The 22,254-nt window shown below is 37.9% G+C and overlaps 1 protein-coding gene across 2 annotated transcripts in view; it reads right to left on the reverse strand.

Moving 5' to 3' along the window:
- Positions 1-22,254, reverse strand: part of LOC126248094 (protein GPR107) — a 209,417-nt gene that overhangs the window by 41,687 nt on the left and 145,476 nt on the right. For both annotated transcript variants that reach the window (XM_049948772.1, XM_049948765.1), the window contains exons 8-12: positions 20,486-20,635; positions 12,512-12,629; positions 12,297-12,424; positions 12,046-12,187; positions 4,078-4,238 (exon numbers count right to left, since the gene is read on the reverse strand). In XM_049948772.1, coding sequence (XP_049804729.1) covers positions 4,078-4,238; positions 12,046-12,187; positions 12,297-12,424; positions 12,512-12,629; positions 20,486-20,635 — 699 coding nt within the window. The remainder of the gene's footprint in view (positions 1-4,077; positions 4,239-12,045; positions 12,188-12,296; positions 12,425-12,511; positions 12,630-20,485; positions 20,636-22,254) is intronic.

Below are 22,254 nucleotides of genomic sequence, written 5' to 3' on the forward strand. Positions count from 1 at the left end.
AATATCAGGCATCAAAGTGTTCACAGCGTTAATGCGGAGGATGGCCTACATTGTTGCATCCTGAAGAAACGATCGTTCCTTACTTTTTACTCTTTTCATTGCTGAGAAAAGCTGCTCACAAACATATGTAGATCCAAAAATGCAAATTATCTGAGCGGTATTGTTGTGAAGCTTGGGAAATGTTTTTCGCTGTAATGAACGATGCCATCGTGACAAATCCAACGTGTTGTAGTACCTCTCTTTCAACAAAGTTGAATTTTGGAAATCAATAATCTCCAATTGAAGTGACGATGACAAATCATCGGGGGAAACTGAAAAAGGAGTGCTAAACACCTTAAGTTCCATTTTCAAACCAGTGAGGTTTTGGAATCGTGTTTCAAATGACGTGATGAGCTGCCTTCACTTTGCTTGGTAATAGCTGAAAGTAGTACCTTCAGGTAGTTTTAAAGAAGCAAGACGATTGAAGAACGTTAAATGTCCACTACTCATCTGCCTCTCAAATAAACATTACTTTTCCATGAACGCTTTGATCTGGTCGTGCATGTCAACGATTAGGTGCTCTTTGCCTTGCAATGACAGATTTGAATTATTCAGATGCACAGTTAGGTCAGCTAGGAACGCCAGGTCTGACATCCATTTTATATCTTTCAGACAACGCATTTCTTCCCGTTTCATTTCGAGAAAAAGGGATATTTCCTCACGAATGGCAAAGAAAACATCAAGAACTTTTCCCCGACTCAGCCAACGAACTGTACTGCGGTAAGGTATATCCTCATAGTCCGCTTCAATATCTTTCAGGAATCCTTTGAATTGGCGATGATTCCTACCGTGACGCCGCACAAAATTCACACACTTCACGACATCTTTCATTACGCCACCTAGCTCTACTGTTTCTGCACATAGTGCCTCTTGGTGAATAAAACAATGAAGAGTCAAAATGTCTTTCTGAATTCGTCCCTGAGTTTATTTTTCAAACGAGAAGCAAAACCTTGGTGACGCCCGACCATTTTTGGTGCACCGTCTGTCGCTACAGAACGGAGCTTATCCCACGGCACATTCATATTGTCGACTGATTCACAAACAGCTTCAAAAATGTCACGTCCTGTTGCGGCGCAATCGAGTGATACCACATCCAATAGTTCTTCAGTTACTTGCAGCTCAAAGACTGCAAGCTGAGCCCAGTCCGATATGTCGGTGCTTTCGTCCAGCGCTAGCGAAAATTCAACAAAGCTCTCCGCCTTTTTCCTGAGCTGTGTCTCTAAATCCGCTATCATGTCCAGGATTCGACGAGACATTGTTTGCTTCGACAGGGAAACCCCTTAAATTACCCCTTCAATTGCCTGCAACTCCCTTGGAAACAAACATTCGGCAACTGCTACCATGTAAGATTTTACGAGTGGTCCCACCAAAAACGGCTTGCCACTCGTCGCAATAATGTGAGCGACCCTGTAGCTTGCTCGAATTTCAGATTCAGTAGTGTTTTCTCCGCATTCATTCACCTGAAATTTATAAATGCATTACAGAACACGAACTATGTTGCATGTTTTGATACCCTCCGTATTACGAAACCGTTTTTAAACATACTTCTCCTGGTAGGTCGTTCTTAAGCCTGGCTACCAGTTCTCTGCGTGCAACGCCTTCAACCTAATCGTAGTGCGCTGTGTGAAGACGTGTATAATGTCGTTGTATTTTGTACCTCTTCGCAAAATTAAATACTTTACGACATACAACACACTGCGGCGACCATCCCTCTCAACGAATAGAAAGGTATCCTCCAACAGAGGTACAGGGCTACCGCGGCTGTCATAGCTGTCATTGAACACAGATTATTGCGTCAGTTGCGACTGCATGTGGCCAGGGGGCAGTGAGTTCGTTTTCCCCCTCCATGCGGGCTCCGAGCTGCCGCAGTGAGCGCTCCGGCTCCCTGGAGCTCGGTTGGAACAGCCTGGTTTATGATGTCATCGCTCTTGAACTACCTGTCATACAATAATATACACTGAAGAACTACAGGAACTGGAATATGCATGCGTATTCAAATACAGAGAAATGTAAACAGGCAGAATATGGCACTGCGGTCAGCAACACCTATATAAGACAAGTGTCTGGAGCAGCTGTTAAACCGGTTACTGCTGCTACAATGACAGATTATCAAGATGTACGTGAGTTTGAACGCGGTGTTATAGTTGGCGCACAAGCAATGGGACGCAGAATCTCTGAGGTAGCGATGAAGTGGGGATTTTCCCGTACGACCATTTCACGAGTATACTGTGAATATCAGGAATCCGGTAAAATATCAAATCTCTGACTTCAAAAATGGTTCAAATGGCTCTGAGCACTATGGGACTTAACTCCTGAGGTCATCAGTCCCCTAGAACTTAGAACTACTTAAACCTAACTAACCTAAGGACATCACACACATCCATGCCCAAGGCAGGATTCGAACCTGGACCGTAGCGGTTGTACGGTTCCAGACTGTAGCGTCTAGAATCGCTCCGCCACCTCGGCCGGCTCTCTGACTTCGCTGCGGTCGGTAAGACCCTGCAAGAACGGGAGCAATGAAAACACAAGACAATCATTCAACATGACAGAAGTGCAACCTTTCTGCAAATTGCTGCAGATTTCAACACTGTGCCATCAACAAGTGTCAGCATGCAAACCATTCAATGAAACATCATCTATACGGGCTTTCGGAGCCGAAGGCCCACTAGTGTACCCTTGATGACTATCCAACACAAAGATTTACCTCTCGCCTTAGTCCGTCAACACCGATATTGGACTGATGATGACTGGAAACATGTTGCCTAGTCGGACGAGTCTCGTTTCAAATTGTATCGAGTGGATGGATGTGTACGGTTATGGAGACAACCTCATGAATCCATGGGCCTTGCCAGCTGGGGACTGTTGCAGCCAGTGGAGGCTCCGTGATGGTGTGGGGCATGTGCAGATGGAGGGATATGGGACCCCTGATACACCTAGATATGACTCTGATAGGTGACATGTACATAAGCATCCTGCCTGACCAAATGCATCCTTTCATGTCTATTGTGCATTCCCACAGACTTGGTCAATTCCAGCCGTACAATGCAACACCGCACGCATCTAGAATTGCCATACAGTGGCTCTAGGAACACTCTTCTGAGTTTAAACACTTTCACTGCCCACCAAAGTCCCCAGACATGAACATTACTAATTGTATCTGGGATGCCTTGCAACATGCTGTTCAGGTGAGATCTCCATCTCCTCGTTCTCTTACAGATTTATGGACAGCCCTGCAGGATTCATGGTGTCAATTCCCTCTAGCACTACTTCAGACATTAGCCAAGTCCATGTCACATTGTGTTGCGGCACTTGTGCATGCTCACGGGGGCCCTATATGATATTAGGCTTATGTACCAGTTTCTTTGGCTCTTCAGTGTATTTCTGTAGGTACAATCAGTGGCGTATGTGGATACTGTCTGTGAAATAGGTTGCAAATGGAGTTAGTACCAAAGAAGTGATAAATTTAAATGTCATGCATGATGCAACAGTTTTCACAGATCTCAGTGTTTATGACATCGTTATCTCCTAATTTATGCGTCTTACAATAATTCAGCGGGATACGTGGATACTGTCTGCAAAATGTATTACAAATAGAGTTATTGTAATAAATTTAAAAGTAAGGCCAATGAGGCAGTTTTCCACACATCTCATATGATCTGAACTTTGTGTGGTACCATGATATAATTTTGTAGGTGCATTTAGCACCTTATGTGTATACTGTCTGTGAAATTTATTGCGAATAGAGTTAGTAGCATATAAGTGCTAAATTTAAATATCATGCATGATGTGGCAGTTTATCACACATCTCACTGAGTGTGATGTCATATCTCGTGAACTATGATAGATAGGTGGTTCTTATCCCCACACTGATTGTTGCCTGATAGTAAGGGATATGTGTACCACGTTTGGTTGAAATTGGTCTGGTGGTTTACGTGAGGAAGGGGGGGGGGGGGGACCACAGATATATATTTTTTGTAATATGTATGGATTTCTTTCAAGGTAATATAATAGTTCTCTAAATAGCATCATGGTACTCACACAACATCCATTTCTTCATCGTCATCATCATCTGTATTTGCTTGAAAGTAGGGATTTGCTGATGCAGGCCGGAATTTATATCCAGTGAGTACAAAGAACACATATGTAGCCATTTCTCTGAACATTTCATCCAACCACTCATACTGAAATGGTACTGTTATCTGAAACAAATTGGAACAATCATCTTTTTGACTTAGATAAATATAAACTGGTAACAATATCAATTCATGTGAAGAAAGAAAGTTTATAACTTGTTACAAATTCTGGTGCAATACTTTAATACATAGTTGACTATATTTACTTCTTATACAGCTGATGATGACAACGTAACCAAAATAAAGGAATTTTCTGTAAGTAACATTATTTGGAGCAACTACATCTAGAGATGGGCGAAACACCTGTTTTCACTGTAAAAGCAATTTATCCATAAAGAAGACCAGATAATGTATACAGCACTTTCCTTCCAGAAGTATTTGCAGGAGCATCACTACATGATGCAACTCTTTAATGTACTTGTCTCACTTGAATGAGATGTATCCCTCATTTATTTCTCTCGTCCCAGGAGGGAATACTTTTAAGGTACACTTTTTATCATCCACCGTAACCTCAGCATAATGCTTACACTTGACTACTACTGTCAAACACGTTTTACAATTGAAGATCTCATTCATATTTAACTCCTATTAATGGCAGTATTGCATACTACTTGTGTATTATGAGCTCATAGAAGATTTATTTGCTTGCATTCATAAGTTCAGTCTGTTATACTTTTTCTGGTGTGACCTTTTATATGCAATGTAAACAACTGTACAAGTGTAGACAGGATGGGGATGCATTTGTGATTTCGGATAAAGGTATGGCGACTGTTCTCATGGCGCACTGTCCAGCCAGGGTGCTACGTGGAGACTGCACCCATGAAATGGTGCTGGACTGGTCATAATAAGGTGGCCACAAACTTCAAAATTTATTGTATATGAAGCAGAGTCAAATGAAAACCTTAAAAATGTAATAAAAATTTTGTTTCCTGCACTATTGTTCTGTACATTAGCAGTACAGTTACTAGTGCTGTAAAGAATACCCAACCAGGCCCACACACAGGACCCCCCCCCCCTTTTTTTTTTTTTTGGGGGGGGAGGGGGGCAGTGGGGGCAGGCAAATTGGAAAGCTAATTTTACTTAGAGTGACTTTTTATATTATAATATAAATATAGATCCCTTTAAACTTTTTTAATACATGGCCACCAAGTGAGATCACAGGTATTTTCTTTGTCTGCTAAAAGAGCTTATTTAAGAGGAAATAGTGTCAAATTTAAATTTCCTTTGTTTTGTATACTTGCTGTAGTGTCCGTTCTTGTCACACAACTGAATATTAGCGTGCCAGCAGAGCTTTTTCTTGAAAAAAACTTATTCTTTACCTGAAGTCCTGATAATCGCGACATAACCCGAAATTATGCATGACATAAACACAAAAAATTCTATTCAAACTTTCTTGATAGTGCAAAATTCATTTAAAAAAGACAGCAACTAGTTTCATCAGTGTCTACTGTCACAATAAAAGTGTAATTAAATGTTTCTAAATCGTACTGAACTAACACAATTTGTATTGTTTACTAGTTACATAGACACAATCTAGGACTAAATTTTCCAAAGTTATAAACATTTTAAAAACCTGACCAAACATGTCTGATAATGTAAATCCTCTAAAAGCAAAGTAATCACAAATTCATTTCTCTGTCATTGTATCTCAAAATCAGTACAAAAGAAACCACTGCACATAAGACGTTTGTGTCGTTTTTTGTTTACACACTGCCAATCAAGCAGCCTTGACAAATTTAAAACACTTTTTAAACTTAATTACTCTTTCGAAACTGACCATGATTGAGAAATATGGGAGCTGCTATAGGGTAGTGAGTAGAGCGATTTGTTGCCAATCTAGTAGGAAATATTTTCACTCGTGGGGGGGGGGGGGGGGGGGTGCAGTGGGGAGAATGTTGGGAGAACAGAAGAGGCTCTCTCGTGGAACTACAGAGTATGCAGTAGGAACATTTTGATTGGGGGACAGGAAAGGAAAATCTGTGCCCTTCAGGCACAGTTAGAGGAAGCAAGAAAGGAGCTCATAAGGATCAAGGGAGATAGGGGGGAGGAGGGTGGTTGGGAACTGGCAGCTGGTAGGAGGATAGGGAGAAAGAGAACGCGATCTGAAAGTTTTATCATCAACACCAAAAACAGGTATCTACCACTGCCAGAGTTAAGTGGAGAGGAGACTAGGGTAGAACAAGGAGCAGGAAATGTGTAGGCCAAGAAGCCTAGGAATGTACAAAGTGTTAGGAAGAAGAAAGTACTGCTGCTAGGTAGTAGCCGTGGGCGAGGTGTAGGCCCTCAGTTACATGACAGTTTAGGGGCAGCATACCAGGCCACCAATATCTTCAAGCCAAATGCTTTACAAAAGAGGACCATGTAGTGATAGTGGGTGGGGTGGGAAACAGTTTGGACAGGGATGGAGCATATGACATAGGTGGTGACCTCGACAAGATAGCTTCCCTGACCCATGGCACCAATATACACTTTGTCAGGCTGTTCCGGCATCATGATCGACCATACCTTGATGGAGCTGTGAGACGAATCAATGTTAGGGATGGCTCTGAGGACAACCAACTTTGGTCATGTTTCTCTGGTGCCAGTCGGAACTATCAACAGATGGGGTTTCGCTAGGCATGGCCTACACCTAAACAAGACTGGGAAGGGAAGATTGGTACAGCTGATTCATGAAAATATAGGGGGTGGACTCGGGCAACACATGGTCAAATACATATTGTCATAGGTAGGAAAAGTAGGTCTTTTTTGGAATAAATACAGACAACAGGTTCCCTGCCTAAAGAGTATCTCCAGCAGTTTAAAAAATACTGAAACAATCACTCACAAGACAGATTTTAACACTTCAAATATCACATATACCAGATGTCACAAAGAAAAACAAACCATTGGAAAAAGGAACATGGGGCATTTCACAGACTTACCAATCAATAAAAAATAAAATACAACTATTAGAAGTTGAGCTCCAATCTGGAACTGCACAGTAGTTTGTATTACTGAGCACTGGCATAGAGACACAGAAATTCAACATGTAGTATTATCATTGTATGAAAGGGCAAACTCTTACAGCAGAACTACTTCAAGGGGTGGAGGATCAGGAAAGGAACACATTTCAAATCAAGACATGACCTCAGTACAGTAAGTGAAAACAAACACTTTGAAATATCAGCTATTGAATTAACAGGGCTTGATATCACCAAGAAATTAATCATTGTGTGTGTGTATAGATCTTCCAGTGGTAGTGTGGACACTTTTTTCAATAAATTAACAGAAGTTCTAGATAAAGTCTCAAGTACAAAGGTCAACATAATTTTGTGTGGGACATTAATATCAACACTAATATCATAAATGAATCCAGCAGCACCTTCATAAAACATTCTTCTAAGTTTTGGCATGTCCCTAATGGTCAATAGTGCAACAAGGGTTACTACAACGACTGCATCAGTAATTGACCATGTGGCCACAAATATGGACAGGGAAAAATGTGATGTAGCTTTAAGAGATCTCGGACTATTGGACCATTTCTATCAAATAACAACAGTAAAATCAGGCATCAAATCATTCCCTAAATTACAAGCCTACAAATGACATCTATCAGAAATCAAAATAAAAGATTTTTGAAAAGAGCTAGAAAATCAAAGCTGGGATGAAGTGTGTAAGGAAACCAATGTGAATGTGAAATTCTCTAAATTCTCTACATTGTTTAAATTGAACTTCGAAAAGTGTGCATGTCTGTATCAACATCTCAGAAAAACAGATGGATAACAGCAGGTATTAAGAAGTCCTATCAAACACTTAAACACCTCAGTTCCATGAAAAAGATTTGCAATTATCCAGAATTCTTAAATTTCTATCACTGATACAAAAACATCTATAGGGAGTTGCTGACTGCTGCAAAAAGTCATTTTATGGCAAAATAATAAATGATGCAGAGAATAAAAGCAAAGCAGTCTGGGATGTTATAAAAAAGCAAACAGGGAGAGGCAAACAGACACAGAATAACATACCGCTAAGGGAGGGGGATAAGATAATAAATGATCCACAACATTTAGAAAACTATGTAAATGAGCATTTTTCAAGTATTGCAGAGAAGTTACAGCAAAAATTCCCCAAACATATATAACACCTGTAAATAACTTTGCACTAAATACAATGATGTTACTTCCAAGCACAGAGAATGAAGTCAATAACACTGTTCAAAAACTAAAAAATAAAAAGTCAGTAGGCTTAGGTGAAGTACCAATGTGTGTACTGAAACAATGCATAGGGATTATACAAGGCCCCTTAACAAATATAATAAATGAAGTCTTCACATCAGGGACATTTCCAGAGCAGCTAAAAGAGCAAGAGTAGTACCTTTGCTTAAGAAAGGTAATGCAGAAGACATAGAAAATTACCGGCCCATTTCCCTGCTGTCAGCATTCTCAAAAATAATAGAAGCAATTATGAAAGGCAGATTAATGAATTACCTGAATAAATACAATCTTTGAAGCAAATCACAGTTTGGTTTACGAAGTGGCAAAAATATGGAGTCAGCTATAGTAGAATTCACAAAAGTTGTATTTGATGCTCTTGATAAAGATACGTGTGTCACATGTATATTTTTGGATCTTTCTAAGGCGTCTGATACAGTCGACCACAAGATTCTATTAAATAAATTAGGAGCATTAGGAATAAGAGGGGTAACTAATGACTGGTTTTGATCATAACTGGCAGATAGGGTAAATAGAGTAGAGGCAACACATACTTCAAATAGATCCAAAAATTTAGTAAAACACTTATCAGAATAAAAATACATTAATATAGAGTTCCGCAAGGTAGAATATCAGGACCAATACTATTCCTGACATACATCAATGATTTTTCCCAATAGTCTTACTCACGGTGAAGAAATTCTCTTTGCTGATGACAGCAATATTATAGTCACTGAGAAAACAAGAGAACTCCTTGCCAAGGAAGCAAATGAAATTCTCAAGGAAGCTTATGATTGGTCATAAGCAATAAAGTGACACTGAACATAAAGAAAACTAAAGCCATGATTTTCAGTTTGAAGAGGAAAAATTACAATGTTAAATTAAATGTAGATGGCACCTCTGTAGACTGTGTAACAAATGCAAAATCACAAACCGCTCTGTCCATGACCATGCAAGAAGAAGTAGACTCAACTTACATTTAGCAAGAAAATATAAACATAAAGCTCAAAACAGCATTTTCTACCCAGGAATAAAACTGTACAATAAATTACCAAAAGAGATTAAAGAAATTGCAAAAATACATTTATTTAAAAAGTTAGCTAAAAAGAACCTGTTATGCAATATATTTTATGCTTTGAAGAATTATTTATATAAAACAGAGTAGGGGTTTGATAAAAAAAGTTATACAAATAAATAATAATAATGATTATAAAACATCCAACATTCCACATAACACCTCCAAATTACATTTTTGTCCTCCTTTTTTTCTTTTCTAGAAATACTTACTTCCAAGCTGTGCATAGCACAATACTAACACCTCTTCCTCTTTCTGAGTTCAACATCTCACTCATTATAGAGGGATGCTCACTCAGTTTTTCAGGATAGCAAATGGGAAGTTGTGGTACAGAAAATGGCACAGAGATCACCAGTGTGTGTGAGTGTGTGTGTGTGTGTGTGTGTGTGTAGTGAGTGAAGTGTTATGAAACAATGTGTGTATAGTGTGCAGCGACTAATAGTGAGACATGAGTGAACAGTGTGGTATTACATTGTTTAAAAAGTTATTTGTAAAAAAAGTACTGAATACCAGGAGTAAAATCCAATGATTGTCTCTAACTAGAAGTCTGTAAATATATGTGTATACTAATTAGCTTATTTTAAATTGGTCTAAACTTGTAAATACTTTGACATGTCCTATATCCTCGTAAAAAGAGATCTACAGATGGCTAAAGCTACTACTACTACTATTACTAATACTACTACTGTGCTGTGACACCAGAGTCTACTGCAGCAGCTGCAGCCACTGTGATGGACAATCACCACGTGATGGTGGATAAAACAGCCACAAATCTGAACATTAGTGATGGCCCAACATTTAAGATTGTTAAATAAGTGCTTAGGTTTTGCTAAGTATCTGCAATGTAAGTGCCATGGCATCTCACTCCATAACAAAAGAGCGATGCTTTGATGCCTGTGGAGAAATTGCTTTTAAGCAGACGATGCTGGCTTCCTTATGAAAATCACCACAGAACATGGAACCATTACCATCAACCATAAAACCAAGAAAACAAACAAGGAATGGTACCATTCCTCATCTCCAAAGTCCAAGAAGATCTATGAATAGCCATCTGCAGAGAAGATTATGCTGACTGCCATTTGATACGAGAGGCTTAGTGCCATTCCTCATCTCCAAATTCCAAGATGATCTATGAACAACCATCTGCAGAGAAGATTATGCTGACTGTCATTTGATATGAGAGGCATTATCTTGGAGCACAGCACACCCAGTGGAAATACCATCATCGGTGCATATTTTGATTTGTTGAAAAACCATCTTCAGCCTGCAATCAGATCAAACTGATGAAAACACATTTGACTAAATGTGTCATTTTGCAATATTGCATAATGCCATACAACTGCTGTCACCATCACTAATCTTCAATTTGCTACTCCTGCACACCCACTATACTCATCAATCCTCCTCTCCGTAAGATTCCCTCGCTCCTCCCCTCCCCCGATAAATTCTTGCACTTCCTGAGTGTTGTAGAAAGTGTGTTAAACGTGACTGAGACTGCGCCGAAAAACGATAGAGTGGTGATGCACTTTTGTTCAATACATCATAGGTAAAATAAATAAATTAATAAATAAGGTTTTGTGTGTGTTTGTGTGTGTGTTTGTTCTCCTGCTGCTGCTGCTTGGTGAGTAGATGTTTTTATCTATCCATTTACATCATAGTGTAGTCTGCTTTCAGGCACCACACTCACAACTTTGAGAAGCTATTTTCTTCCATTTGTGCACAGAATTGGCACATGTGCCAGTGTTAGTTATTTGGTCAAGAACTGACCAGATCTTGCATGGCAATTCAAAAGCAGATGGTTCAGTCAATATGCACAGTATCTTGAGTTATTATTTCAGAGTATTAATCTGCCATGTGGGTCCCCAGCAGTCATTAGTATTAAAGCCTTTGCGTACTAACATCCTTGCAGTTTCCTTTACTGATGTTGGGAATATCTTCATGAACAGGGAGGTGAGGATTTTTCTGTAGTTTTGTGTACTTCGTACAGGTGCACTTTCCTGTCACAATGAAGGAGATGGTATGTGGCTAAGTATAGGTTTCCAGAATGTGACGGTCTGATTGTACCAATGGTAAGACAAATAGTATGACTGAGCTGTATGTCAACAAGTCTTGTGTGAGTACTATTCATCAAAGGTGGAGAGCAATATTCCACAACACAGTTAACCAATCCCAGAGCTAAAGTACAAAGTGTTGATGCAGAGGATCTCCATGATGTGCCACTGAGTTTTTTTTAAGAACATTATTTTTATTTTGGCATCTGTTCTTAGCAGATGTTGTTTGTAACTGAGTATTCTACCAAACTCGATGTCTACATATTTTGAGTTCCTGTTACATCTCTGAGTAGCCTTCCTTCAAAGTAGACCATGAGCTCTTTGTTAGCTACCCTGTTATTTTACTATGATTATTGTCATTAAAAGTTAAGGTATACGTAAATCACGACCTCAGCCATTGTTTAGAAAATGCTCCAGTTTTAATACCCAGTGCCATTCATTAAAACCACCAGGTGACTGTGCACCATTACTCATCTGTAAATTATCAACAAATTTGGCTGTAGAAATATGCGGAACACCCATAAAATTGCTTCATAACATTAAAAACTTCAACAAACCTTCAATAAATACACAATAACCCTGGTGAAGTAAATATAGCACACAATCATTATATAAAAATGACGAAAAAGCTTCAATTTGCGCAAATTTATTGCTGCCTTTCCATCAGTATGAGATGCTTCCTGTAGGTGCCTAATAGACCTGGAAATAATTAAACATGGTATCAGTAAATATTCCTTACTTGCACAAAGTTACTGATTTCACATTACTAAAGAAAACATTTAATTTACTAAATTAATAGGTAACACACCATACGACTGGAAACAGAATTGCTCCACAGCAAAGAAGGTCAAGTATAAACACAACTCTCCATATTCTATGTTCTACTGCTCCTTCTTCTGATTCATCAATAATTATCTCAGCTACATTTGCTAGGACCTGCAAGCACAATTGATGAAATCATTAACAAGAATTGATAACTTATTTAAACAACAATTAAAAAATATTAATGTCTTTGTACCTTACCTGCAAAGGAATAACAATCATGAATATTTTCTTGTCCTTCTCTGACAAAATATGTTTGATAAATGTCCACCCTGTTCCAACAAGAACAATTGTTATGAACAAAACTGCACCCTTCAGTCTGCAAACAGAAAAATTATTTAATTAATACCTAGAAAATTCTGAAAAAGATAATGAGAATATTCTTCTTCTTCTTCATTCATTATTTAATTAATACCTAGAAAATTCTGAATAAGATAATGAGAATATTACACATTAAATTATATAATTGACTTCAAACTTTCATTTAATATGAAACACCATTTCTTGGTTTTACTTTCCATCTTCATGGTTATAACAATGATTTTTAATCATGCAAGTGTTTATGAGATTAAAAACACAAACATAATCAGTTTCCATGTGATACTCCGATACTGGTTACATCTGATCTGATTGAGCTTTGCCGCATTATAGAGTTAATCATTTGTTTCAACAATTCTTTGTTTGTAGCAACACCAGATAATAACTTTCACACTTTCCAAATAAAAAATTCTAGCCACAGGAAGTCAGGAAAATGAGAAATAATACTCATAAATGACATCTTAACAAAATGTGTCATGTATCAGAAGTAATTATGAAAATGCATCAATTATACAAATATCTTTAAATTTTATCTATTTTTTCTGTAAAATGTAGTAAGTGAAAATGTTTACTAAAACAATAGCAAATACAATCAGCAAATGAACCATGATGTTGTTATGACAAGACACGCCAAATTGTAGTATCATTTTTATAACATTAAGTTTTTGACAAGGTAACTCACCATAGGCTACTCTCTGACACAGTTAAAATTTGACATGGTAAATGAAGGGTGAAAATCAAGGGACACTTATTTAGTCTTAGGTGCCGCCACTCAACAGTTTTTCAGAAAATGAAATCTACCTTTTGACAGGGCTTCGTCAGTCAACTTGCACATCATAAAACCAAGTGAGTGGCAGTACAGAGGCTAAGAACACAGTTTCGAAATTCCGCACAGCATGCTCAGACCCAGTCTTACGTTTTGTTGTTCTTTTGTTGTATTGGAAGTATCTTATGCCACATCAATATTTTTTGTGATATTGTAAAATAAAATGGAATTTTTGGCAAATGAAATATGCATTCTTGATTAAAAATAGATCTTATTAAAAATAGATTGTTTCAACAAAAATCTTTAATAATTAACTGTAACTGAAAATTAAAAACCAAAAAACTAGTATTTCAATTTTTTCTTTGTATTTTACTTTTAAGCTTTAAGAGAGCCAGTGAATTTATAAAAACATTCAAAACTTAAAAATTTGGTGTACCATGAGCAACATATGAAGTCACATATAGCACTACACTATAGTCACATTGTTTCGTGTGTATATCATTTGGAAAACAACCTAGCAAACTGGCAATAATCTTGCGGTAAACCATGAATATCAAGACATTTTCTCAAAGGCTGGAGGCTGCAACTGATTATGTATCAAGGTGTGTATTTTAAATGCATTGCTTCTACTTGAGATTTACCTTTGCTGTGCTATGAGAGTAGGGCACTTCTGTAATTAGTGAATGTAATTCTTTACCTGTCAATAAGAGTATACATTGCAAGGTTTAATTAGGACCGTACACTTTGGCGGATTTCATCGAGAAACAGCCCATCATATACACAGGGATAGTTTTGCCCATCTCACGAGACAACATGTACAGAAATGCTTCCATGTGACAGACTTAAATTGTTGGTAGTAGTTTTCTGGAAGGTGTTCATACATATCAGTTATGATTATAATTTTTTTCAATAAGATTTGAAATCTCAATTTTTTAGCCATTAATTCCATCGTATATCACAATGTCATAAAGAATATACTAATAATAAAACTGAAATACTGTCATGTCGGTGTGTTTCAACATGTTAATTTCCAAAACTACTAGAAGAATCTTCACGGGGTTTTCACAAGTAACTTCAGCGTAGCTCATGGCAACTTACAGGCTTTGTTTCATCAAAATCAGATCACAAAAAAAGATGTCATAATTTACAGTTTCATCCACATAACATAAAGAAAGAAATTTATTCTACGAAAAAAAAAAAATGGAAAAAAATAAAAATTGTTTACTCTTTGACCTTTGAACTATATCATACTTGTGAAATGCTTTTATTGACTGATATGTTCTACATAATATGATTCAACATAACGAATACAATGCTAATAAAATGCTCAATATATTTAATCCATACTTCCACACCAATATTATTAAATGTAGCAGTAATTCAATCTGTTGCATTTTCAAGACCAAACTGCTGAAGTGATTTCAGTGAAACTTGGTATGGAGATAGCTTGAGGCCTGATGAAGACCGTAGGCTACTTTAGAGGGGAAAAAAATTATCCCTGAGAGTGTGAAGTATGGGGTGGAACATCTTTTTTTTACATCATATGCGAACTCAGCCCACACCACTCTGCTCAAACCACTTGGCAGTAACGGTGTGCATGCCACTGCATCGTGCTTTTGGACAGCGGAATGGGGAGGGGGGTTGTCACACCCATCATTAACTATGCTTACCAGAACAGTTAGATAAACAGGGCAGCTGACACTCCTGCACGTACAACAGCTTACTTACTCACAATAACTCGTCACAAAAAAAATACAGATATGTGAGCACAGCCACGAGTATCAGCTAGTAAAAAATATTGATGTCACATACATCTGCAACAACAAAAGGAAAAAAAAAAAAACATAAGATGGAATTTGAAAATGGGGCACAAAATTTTGGAACTGTGTTCTTAGCCACTGCGCTACCGGCGCACTTGGATTTATGCCATATGAGTAGCCTGATGAAATCATGATGAAACTTTGACCATCATTTTCTTGCAAGCTATTTGCATGTTGGCACCTAGGCCAAAACATCTTCCCCTTATTTTTGTCCTTTTTTCACTCCACTAAGTTTTGATTGTATCATAGATCGACCCATGGCAGATTCCCCTTGTGAGTTCTCACATGCTTACATAACTCAGGAAACTGCAAGACATAAACAGTCTCTTCATCAAAATTACATCCACTGTTCTAGCACAAGTCAACAGTACTCAGAAGCTTTGGCTGTACTAGAGTTAGTACATTTCAGGAAATCAAAGTGATTCTCATTTTTTGCCATCTTTGCACGAGAATAGAATCACATTATCAAACATCTATCTGTGTGCAGCATATGTATACTTACGAACTACTGAATTAGAGATAACCAATGTATTGGAGGCACTATGCTTCTTTTCCCATGGCAAATCAAACAGTTCAGCATATCACATGATCATGATGTACTGCCCACCACGTGATATCTGTGTGTTTCATTACAGGAAGACAGTGGGTGCCCAAATGCAAAGGATATCCTCAACATCATTAACTGTCAACAAGTCTACGATAATTCTGTCTTAGATGGGGTCTGAGCACCTAGTTCTGCGTATTTTATTGATATGGTGCCCACAGTTATCAATCATACATTGTGCCTGGATTTCTCCTGCTAGTGACTGAAAAGTTGTATACTTTTCTACAAGAGAAGAGCAACATATGGGTACAAGTACCTGCTAACATCTGTTTCAGACAGCATTCCAAATATGTTAGTAAGGAAGAGGTGCCAGAGGTACGTTTCATGCAACACTTCCTCTAATAAGAGCACTTGAACCTGGAAGTGATAATCTATCAACTGGCAAGTAGATTAGTAGTTTGCAGGGCTCTCATTTCTTGGTAAGGATAAGAATCTGTGAGAGGTGCTAGTATCTGAAAATACTCTGGACATCTCAGGTAAGTTTCTAAGGTTAGTACACTACCAAGGATACATAAATGTTTGCTTAAAATCTGGTTCATAAGAGCTTGTTACTTCAGAAACTTCCATCATTAGGCCTCCTCCAGATCCTTCCTCGATCTATCTATTTGTGCTGTGGCATCAACAGTTAAACTATTTACCTCCTCAGAGATTCCTTCATTACTCTTGTCAATTTGGTCCACATTTTCTGTGGTTCACTCTATGTTCTATCTATTTCCACATTACTATGAAGCGTATCTACAGAGGATCCAATCCTTTCTGACATTTTACCATCGTCCAAATTATCAAGTGTAGAGCCTGAAATGGCACCCACTCTAAATCTTCCTTCATTCCAATGCTCTCGACCTTATTTGTGTGCCGAGATTTGATCATGTATTGTGTTAAATTCCTGCTCAGTTAGTTCTTTTAATTGTTTCAAGTCCTTGTTCATGTCTCTAAATTCCTCAGTCACTTTATTTCAAAATAAATTGCACTGTTGCAATGTTTCCAGATTTTAGTCTTCTTGTGTCATCTGTAACTGCAATGTGCTACTTTCTATTTTTTTTCTTTTCCTTACATGATTCACAGATTTGCTTTTCTAGTGTAGTGTTAGTCACTTTTATTTCCTTTTTTCATATGGTTTTAGTATTTTGTGTAATGTTTGTTGTTTTTATTTCATTCTTTATTTGGTTTCAGTATTCCCTATACAGGCAGTTAACTCCTCTAAGTCACTAATCAATTGCACACTAAATATTGTGAATGAAGCCAGGACATTTGCATTCATTTTCTCATCACCATGGGCATACAAAGTCTGCAAAAACATGTTTTTAATTAGTTGCAGGTTAATATTGTAACTAGGCTAGCTATGCCACTGTAGTACACCCACAAGCTCTGGATGTAAAACCACTTGAAGTTTACCCCACAACACAAACACCACTACATAAAAGGAAGTTTTGGAAACTAATCAAAACAGATTATATACAGCTCACCAGCATCTTTGGCACAACTAGATGCTGCTGGGAAACTAGACTGGCATGTACATCATGTTGTGTCACTGAAAGTGGGTGTGCTGTAGATACTGCTGTAGTTCAACATGCTGCAGCTGCAATCTGTGACTACTATGGTAGACTAGTCACCGGATTAATACAATAGAAGCCCTCTGTAGTTGTAGTCGAAACCTTCTGACTGATGGGCTTGTTATTTTCCTCTCTGTAATAGTTGCAGCTGAAGGATTTAATAATCATTTGTCAATCACCAATACCTCTTCAAAATTCTTCATTCATACTGCTACCAATTGATTTTGCAATACAGTGTAATTCTGGCTGTTGATCTTATTACTACTGACAACTCCCCAAAACCTGTATACTCAAAATTACCAATTCTCTCTAAAATTCCAAATACTTGATTACTATTCTTGTTCTTCATAAATTTAATTTCCTCCCAGCCATATTTGTTCTGGGTGGTTAATGGTCACCACATGCAATGTTCCACTGGTTCTCTACCACGATATCGGGTGGTGAAGTGAATTCTGATCAGGAGCTAAGACTTCCTATTGCTCACCTTACTATTTCAGCACAATCACCAACCTCTTCTGATAAAACTTAGTTTCTCAAAGTGCTGCAGTTACTGCTTGAAGTTAAGAATACAAATCCAACCTCCAATTCTTGAGACACATATGAAGTTTCTCATAAATAATGTATCATACACTGTACTCTTGTTTACAGATTCCAATTAAGTGAGGATATAACACATTCTCTCTCTTCACCAAGACTTCATAGCATGGATCATACCATATCTCCAAGGCAGGACCCGATGTCACAAATTAAACCAAAAAACCACCAGAAGGAGGCTCCTGCTCATACAGCATTTTGGTCTGAAGATGACCACAGGCGTGTTCGAAATCGGGTACCAGAATAAATAAATTTGTGATCAAGACTGATTTTAATGGTAACTATTAGTAGATTATCTGATTCATTTCAAAAATAAACTTTTTATTGCGGTGATCATCATTCATCAGTTCAAAAACTGTTTGTGCAACAAATAGCTTCACCAAAGTGATATGTCACACTATACGAAAATGAAATATGCATGTATCAAGTACTTCACTAAATTGCAGGATCATATACTATACGGAAAACCTTGTTGAGAAAGTTACATTTCAGTATTCATTTAAACCAAATCTGGAAACAATTCTGCCACTCTTATGATGGTCCCTTAAATAAATGTTTTCCAAAGGATATACAGTTTCTCAAGGTGATGAAAATTGCTGTCCATGCATGTATAAATTTTTCCATCTGGCATTGTCATGATGAAGAATGATATGAAGTTTTAAACTATTTATCCTGATTTCATAGACAACTTATAGCAAAAAAACTGTTATACATGGTGAACCAGAACTTCACTGGGTTGTCCAATCTGAGTATTTTACCTTCTGAGTATTTTGGTATAAGGTATCCATGGTCTCCGATGCCTCATTACAGAGTAATAATGTATCACAATTTATACAGTTTGTTATCATAATCACCCTTGTTTCTGTGAAAATGTCCTCACAAATAAGATGCCTGTAGTATGCAATAACGAAAACATACAACACATAACACACAATGCAGAGTAACACACCAACCTTCACATGAAACATGTACACTTTCATCAGTCTGTACTGTCAGTGTACAGTGCAGCATATAACAAATAGAGAATTTTTCTGTTACAGGTATTGTTCAAAATGTCGACCACCACGATCATAGCAAAGTGCACTGTGATGAATCATCTTACATGATCAAAAACTCCATGTGTTTTCCATTCTACTTCCTTCAAAACATGAGTACAAGGCAATGGACTCATATTCAAGAAGAGTGAAGTTTAAATCCCCATCCAATTATCTGACTTTAGCATTTCTGTAGATTTTTAAAATCAATTAACGTCAGTTCTGCGATGTTCCCTTTTGGAAAGACATAGCAGATGTCCTTCTCCACAATTTATGGCTGCTTGCCAATGTCACTGTGGTGTATGGACAGGCATCGTAAAGTGACAGTAAAAGGATACAAGGTGACTAAGACAGTACTTCTAGCTGGTGTGATGAATGGCAGCTTGCTCTAAATGTAGAAAAATGTAAGTTAATAGGGACTGGTAGGAAAACCAATCCTGTAACTTTTGAATACAGCAATGGTAGTGAGCTGCTTGACACAGCACAATTAAATATCTAGGCATAAAGTTGCAAAGCAGGATGAAATGGAACGAGCAGATTAGCTTGGTAGTAGGGAACACAAATACTCAAGTGCATTTTTTTTGTTTTTTGAAACTGGGAGAATTTTGGGATGGTGTAGCTCATCTACAAAGGAGATGACATATAGAACATTAGTGCAGTCCACTCTTGAGTACCGAAGGAGTGTCTGGGATCCCACCAGGCTGGACTGAAGGAAGACATTGAAGCAATTCGGATGTGTTCTGTTAGATTTGTTACGAGAAGACCAACCAGCATGCAAGTATTACAAAGATGCTTTGTGAACTCAAATGGAAATCCCTGAAGGGAAGACGATGCTCTTTTTGTGAGGCATTATTTCTTTCATTTAGAGAATGGGCATTTGAGGTCAACCGTTGATCAATTCTACTGCTGCCAATACACACTTCACCTTAAATTCACAAAGATAAGATGTGAGAAATTAAGCCTTGTACAGAGGCCTGTAGAAAATCATTTTTCTCTCATTTTGTTTGCAAGCTGGCTAGGAAAGGAAATGATGATTAGTGGTATGTAGTACCCACTGCTATGCGCCCTACAGTGGCTAGTGGAATATGTATGTAGATGTAGATGTATTTCTGTTTGTATACCACCTCTGAAGACACAACATCAACAGGACACTTAAATCCTAATTCACTCTTCTCTTTGCAGCAGAACCATTCAGACTCAATTAGCATTCAGCTGTCTCACAGATGAGACAGAATGGAAGTCTCTATTTGCATCCCGAACACAGCCAACAGAAATAAGTGAAAGTGAAGAATCACAAAATTTTGGATTCGTTAACTGGAAGAAAAAGGTACAAAGAGCAAATGGAAAAATGTAATGACAATGCGAACAACAAAAATGAGACTTATAAATCACTTTGTGTGTGTGTGTGTGTGTGTGTGTGTGTGTGTGCGTGTGTGGTCCAATTTCTATTAAGCAAAATAAAACTATATTTTACTGTCTTACTTACAAGTGAGCAATGTAGTATAGTATTGCCCAAGCTGCAATATGTTCACCTTTTGTCTGTATGAAGTGATAATTTATCCCATGGAACATTAGGGATAGTGATTTTAAATACACAAGAATAGCCATCAGATAATGTATCTTGAAGACTGGATGCCTGCAAATAACATACAACTGTTAGAAAATGGCAAAATATCGGAACCAATCAGTTACGCTCAAATGATGTATAATTTAATCATCCAAATTAGAAAACATTATTATTATTATTATTATTTTAATTTGTGCACTGCTGTCAGTGTTGCTTTTGTAAAAGAGAAAGAAACCGCCTTCAGTCACAAATCATGATTTTTATTTCAATACATGCATTTCAAGCCTTGGAGCTCATCTTCAGCTGCCTGATCAATCTCAGTCTCTTTATAAAAAAAAAAAAAAAAATGTTGCTACTGGTCTTTTTCTGCTAGTGGTTATGCAGTTTTTAAGCATGGTATGAACAGACATATTTACATACACATATATACTTTTCAACTCTCATCAATGTGCTGAGAGATGAAAAGTGTGCACATTTATGTAAACATGTCTACTCATACTGTGTTTAAAAATTGTGTATCCACTATATTATTATTATTATTATTATTATTATTATCATCATCATCATCATTTTATTAACACTCTCATGACTGTAAATTTCATAAAATAACCAAATATGAGTACTATGACATAGCACTATGGCAAAGGAAATTATAGGATAGAAATAGCGAAGAACCATGAGTAAATGCAATGATTTATCCGCAGCTGACAAATGTATGGCATACAGACAGGCACAACAACATAAAAAATTTCACTTTCGAAACAAACATTCCTGTGACTTAGGGGACAATGAATGCTGACAAGTAATTGCCGAGGCAGATTTGGGAAGACAGGGGGTAGGTGAAAGGATGTGCACTGTAAGGCATAGAAAGTTAAGTATTGAGAGGCAGAGGAGGAAGAGACAAGTGACTCTTAGAGATAGTTATAAATGAGGACTGGATAAGGTATCAATCACAGAAATAAAGTGGTGACGCATGGAAGGGGAGGCGATGAAGACAGGGGGTGAGGGCAGGGGATTCATGGAAGGTATGTATAGAGAGATGGGGAATGCAGGGTCAAGTGAAACCAATGTGAGTCCAGGGTGTAAATCTGGTCTAAAAAAAACACAAAACTGATATGTTGGTCCGTGAGGCAGGAGGAGGTGAGAATGAGATGCGGAGAGAGGTAGAGATAGAGGCAGAAAAGGATAGATGGTATCTGTGGGGAGGGGGGGGGGGGGGGGGAGGTCAGTTACAGGGTACAGTGGACCACAGTGTTCGAATGTGGGAGTAATAGGGTTTACAATGACAGGAGAGGAAATGATGAGAACAAGAGATTGAGAAGAGAGCACCCTATGATGCAGTCTAGCACAGGTTTAGGTCCAAGGGGACTGTGAAAATGAAAGATGTGTTGGACTGAAAGTTCCCGCTTCTGGAGCTCAAAGGAGCTAATGGTGGAGAAAGGGGGTGAGCCAAATGGTAGGGTTACTTGAGCAGCTGTTGCAGTCACTGATGTTGTGTTATGCAATATTTTCAGCAACTGAGTGATAAAGTTTCCTGCAACAGTTCTGCAGTGGTCCAAGTACACAAAAAACTGGTTAATTACTTAAGTGGTTCTTGGGAATAACTCCAGATGATGCAGTAAATGCATAATATTTGTATGAGTCAGTGTCTTGCCATCATCATGTGCTAATTAAAACTGTGGGGACCC

Source organism: Schistocerca nitens, chromosome 1 (genome assembly GCF_023898315.1).
Source record: "Schistocerca nitens isolate TAMUIC-IGC-003100 chromosome 1, iqSchNite1.1, whole genome shotgun sequence".
Taxonomy (NCBI): domain Eukaryota; kingdom Metazoa; phylum Arthropoda; class Insecta; order Orthoptera; family Acrididae; genus Schistocerca; species Schistocerca nitens.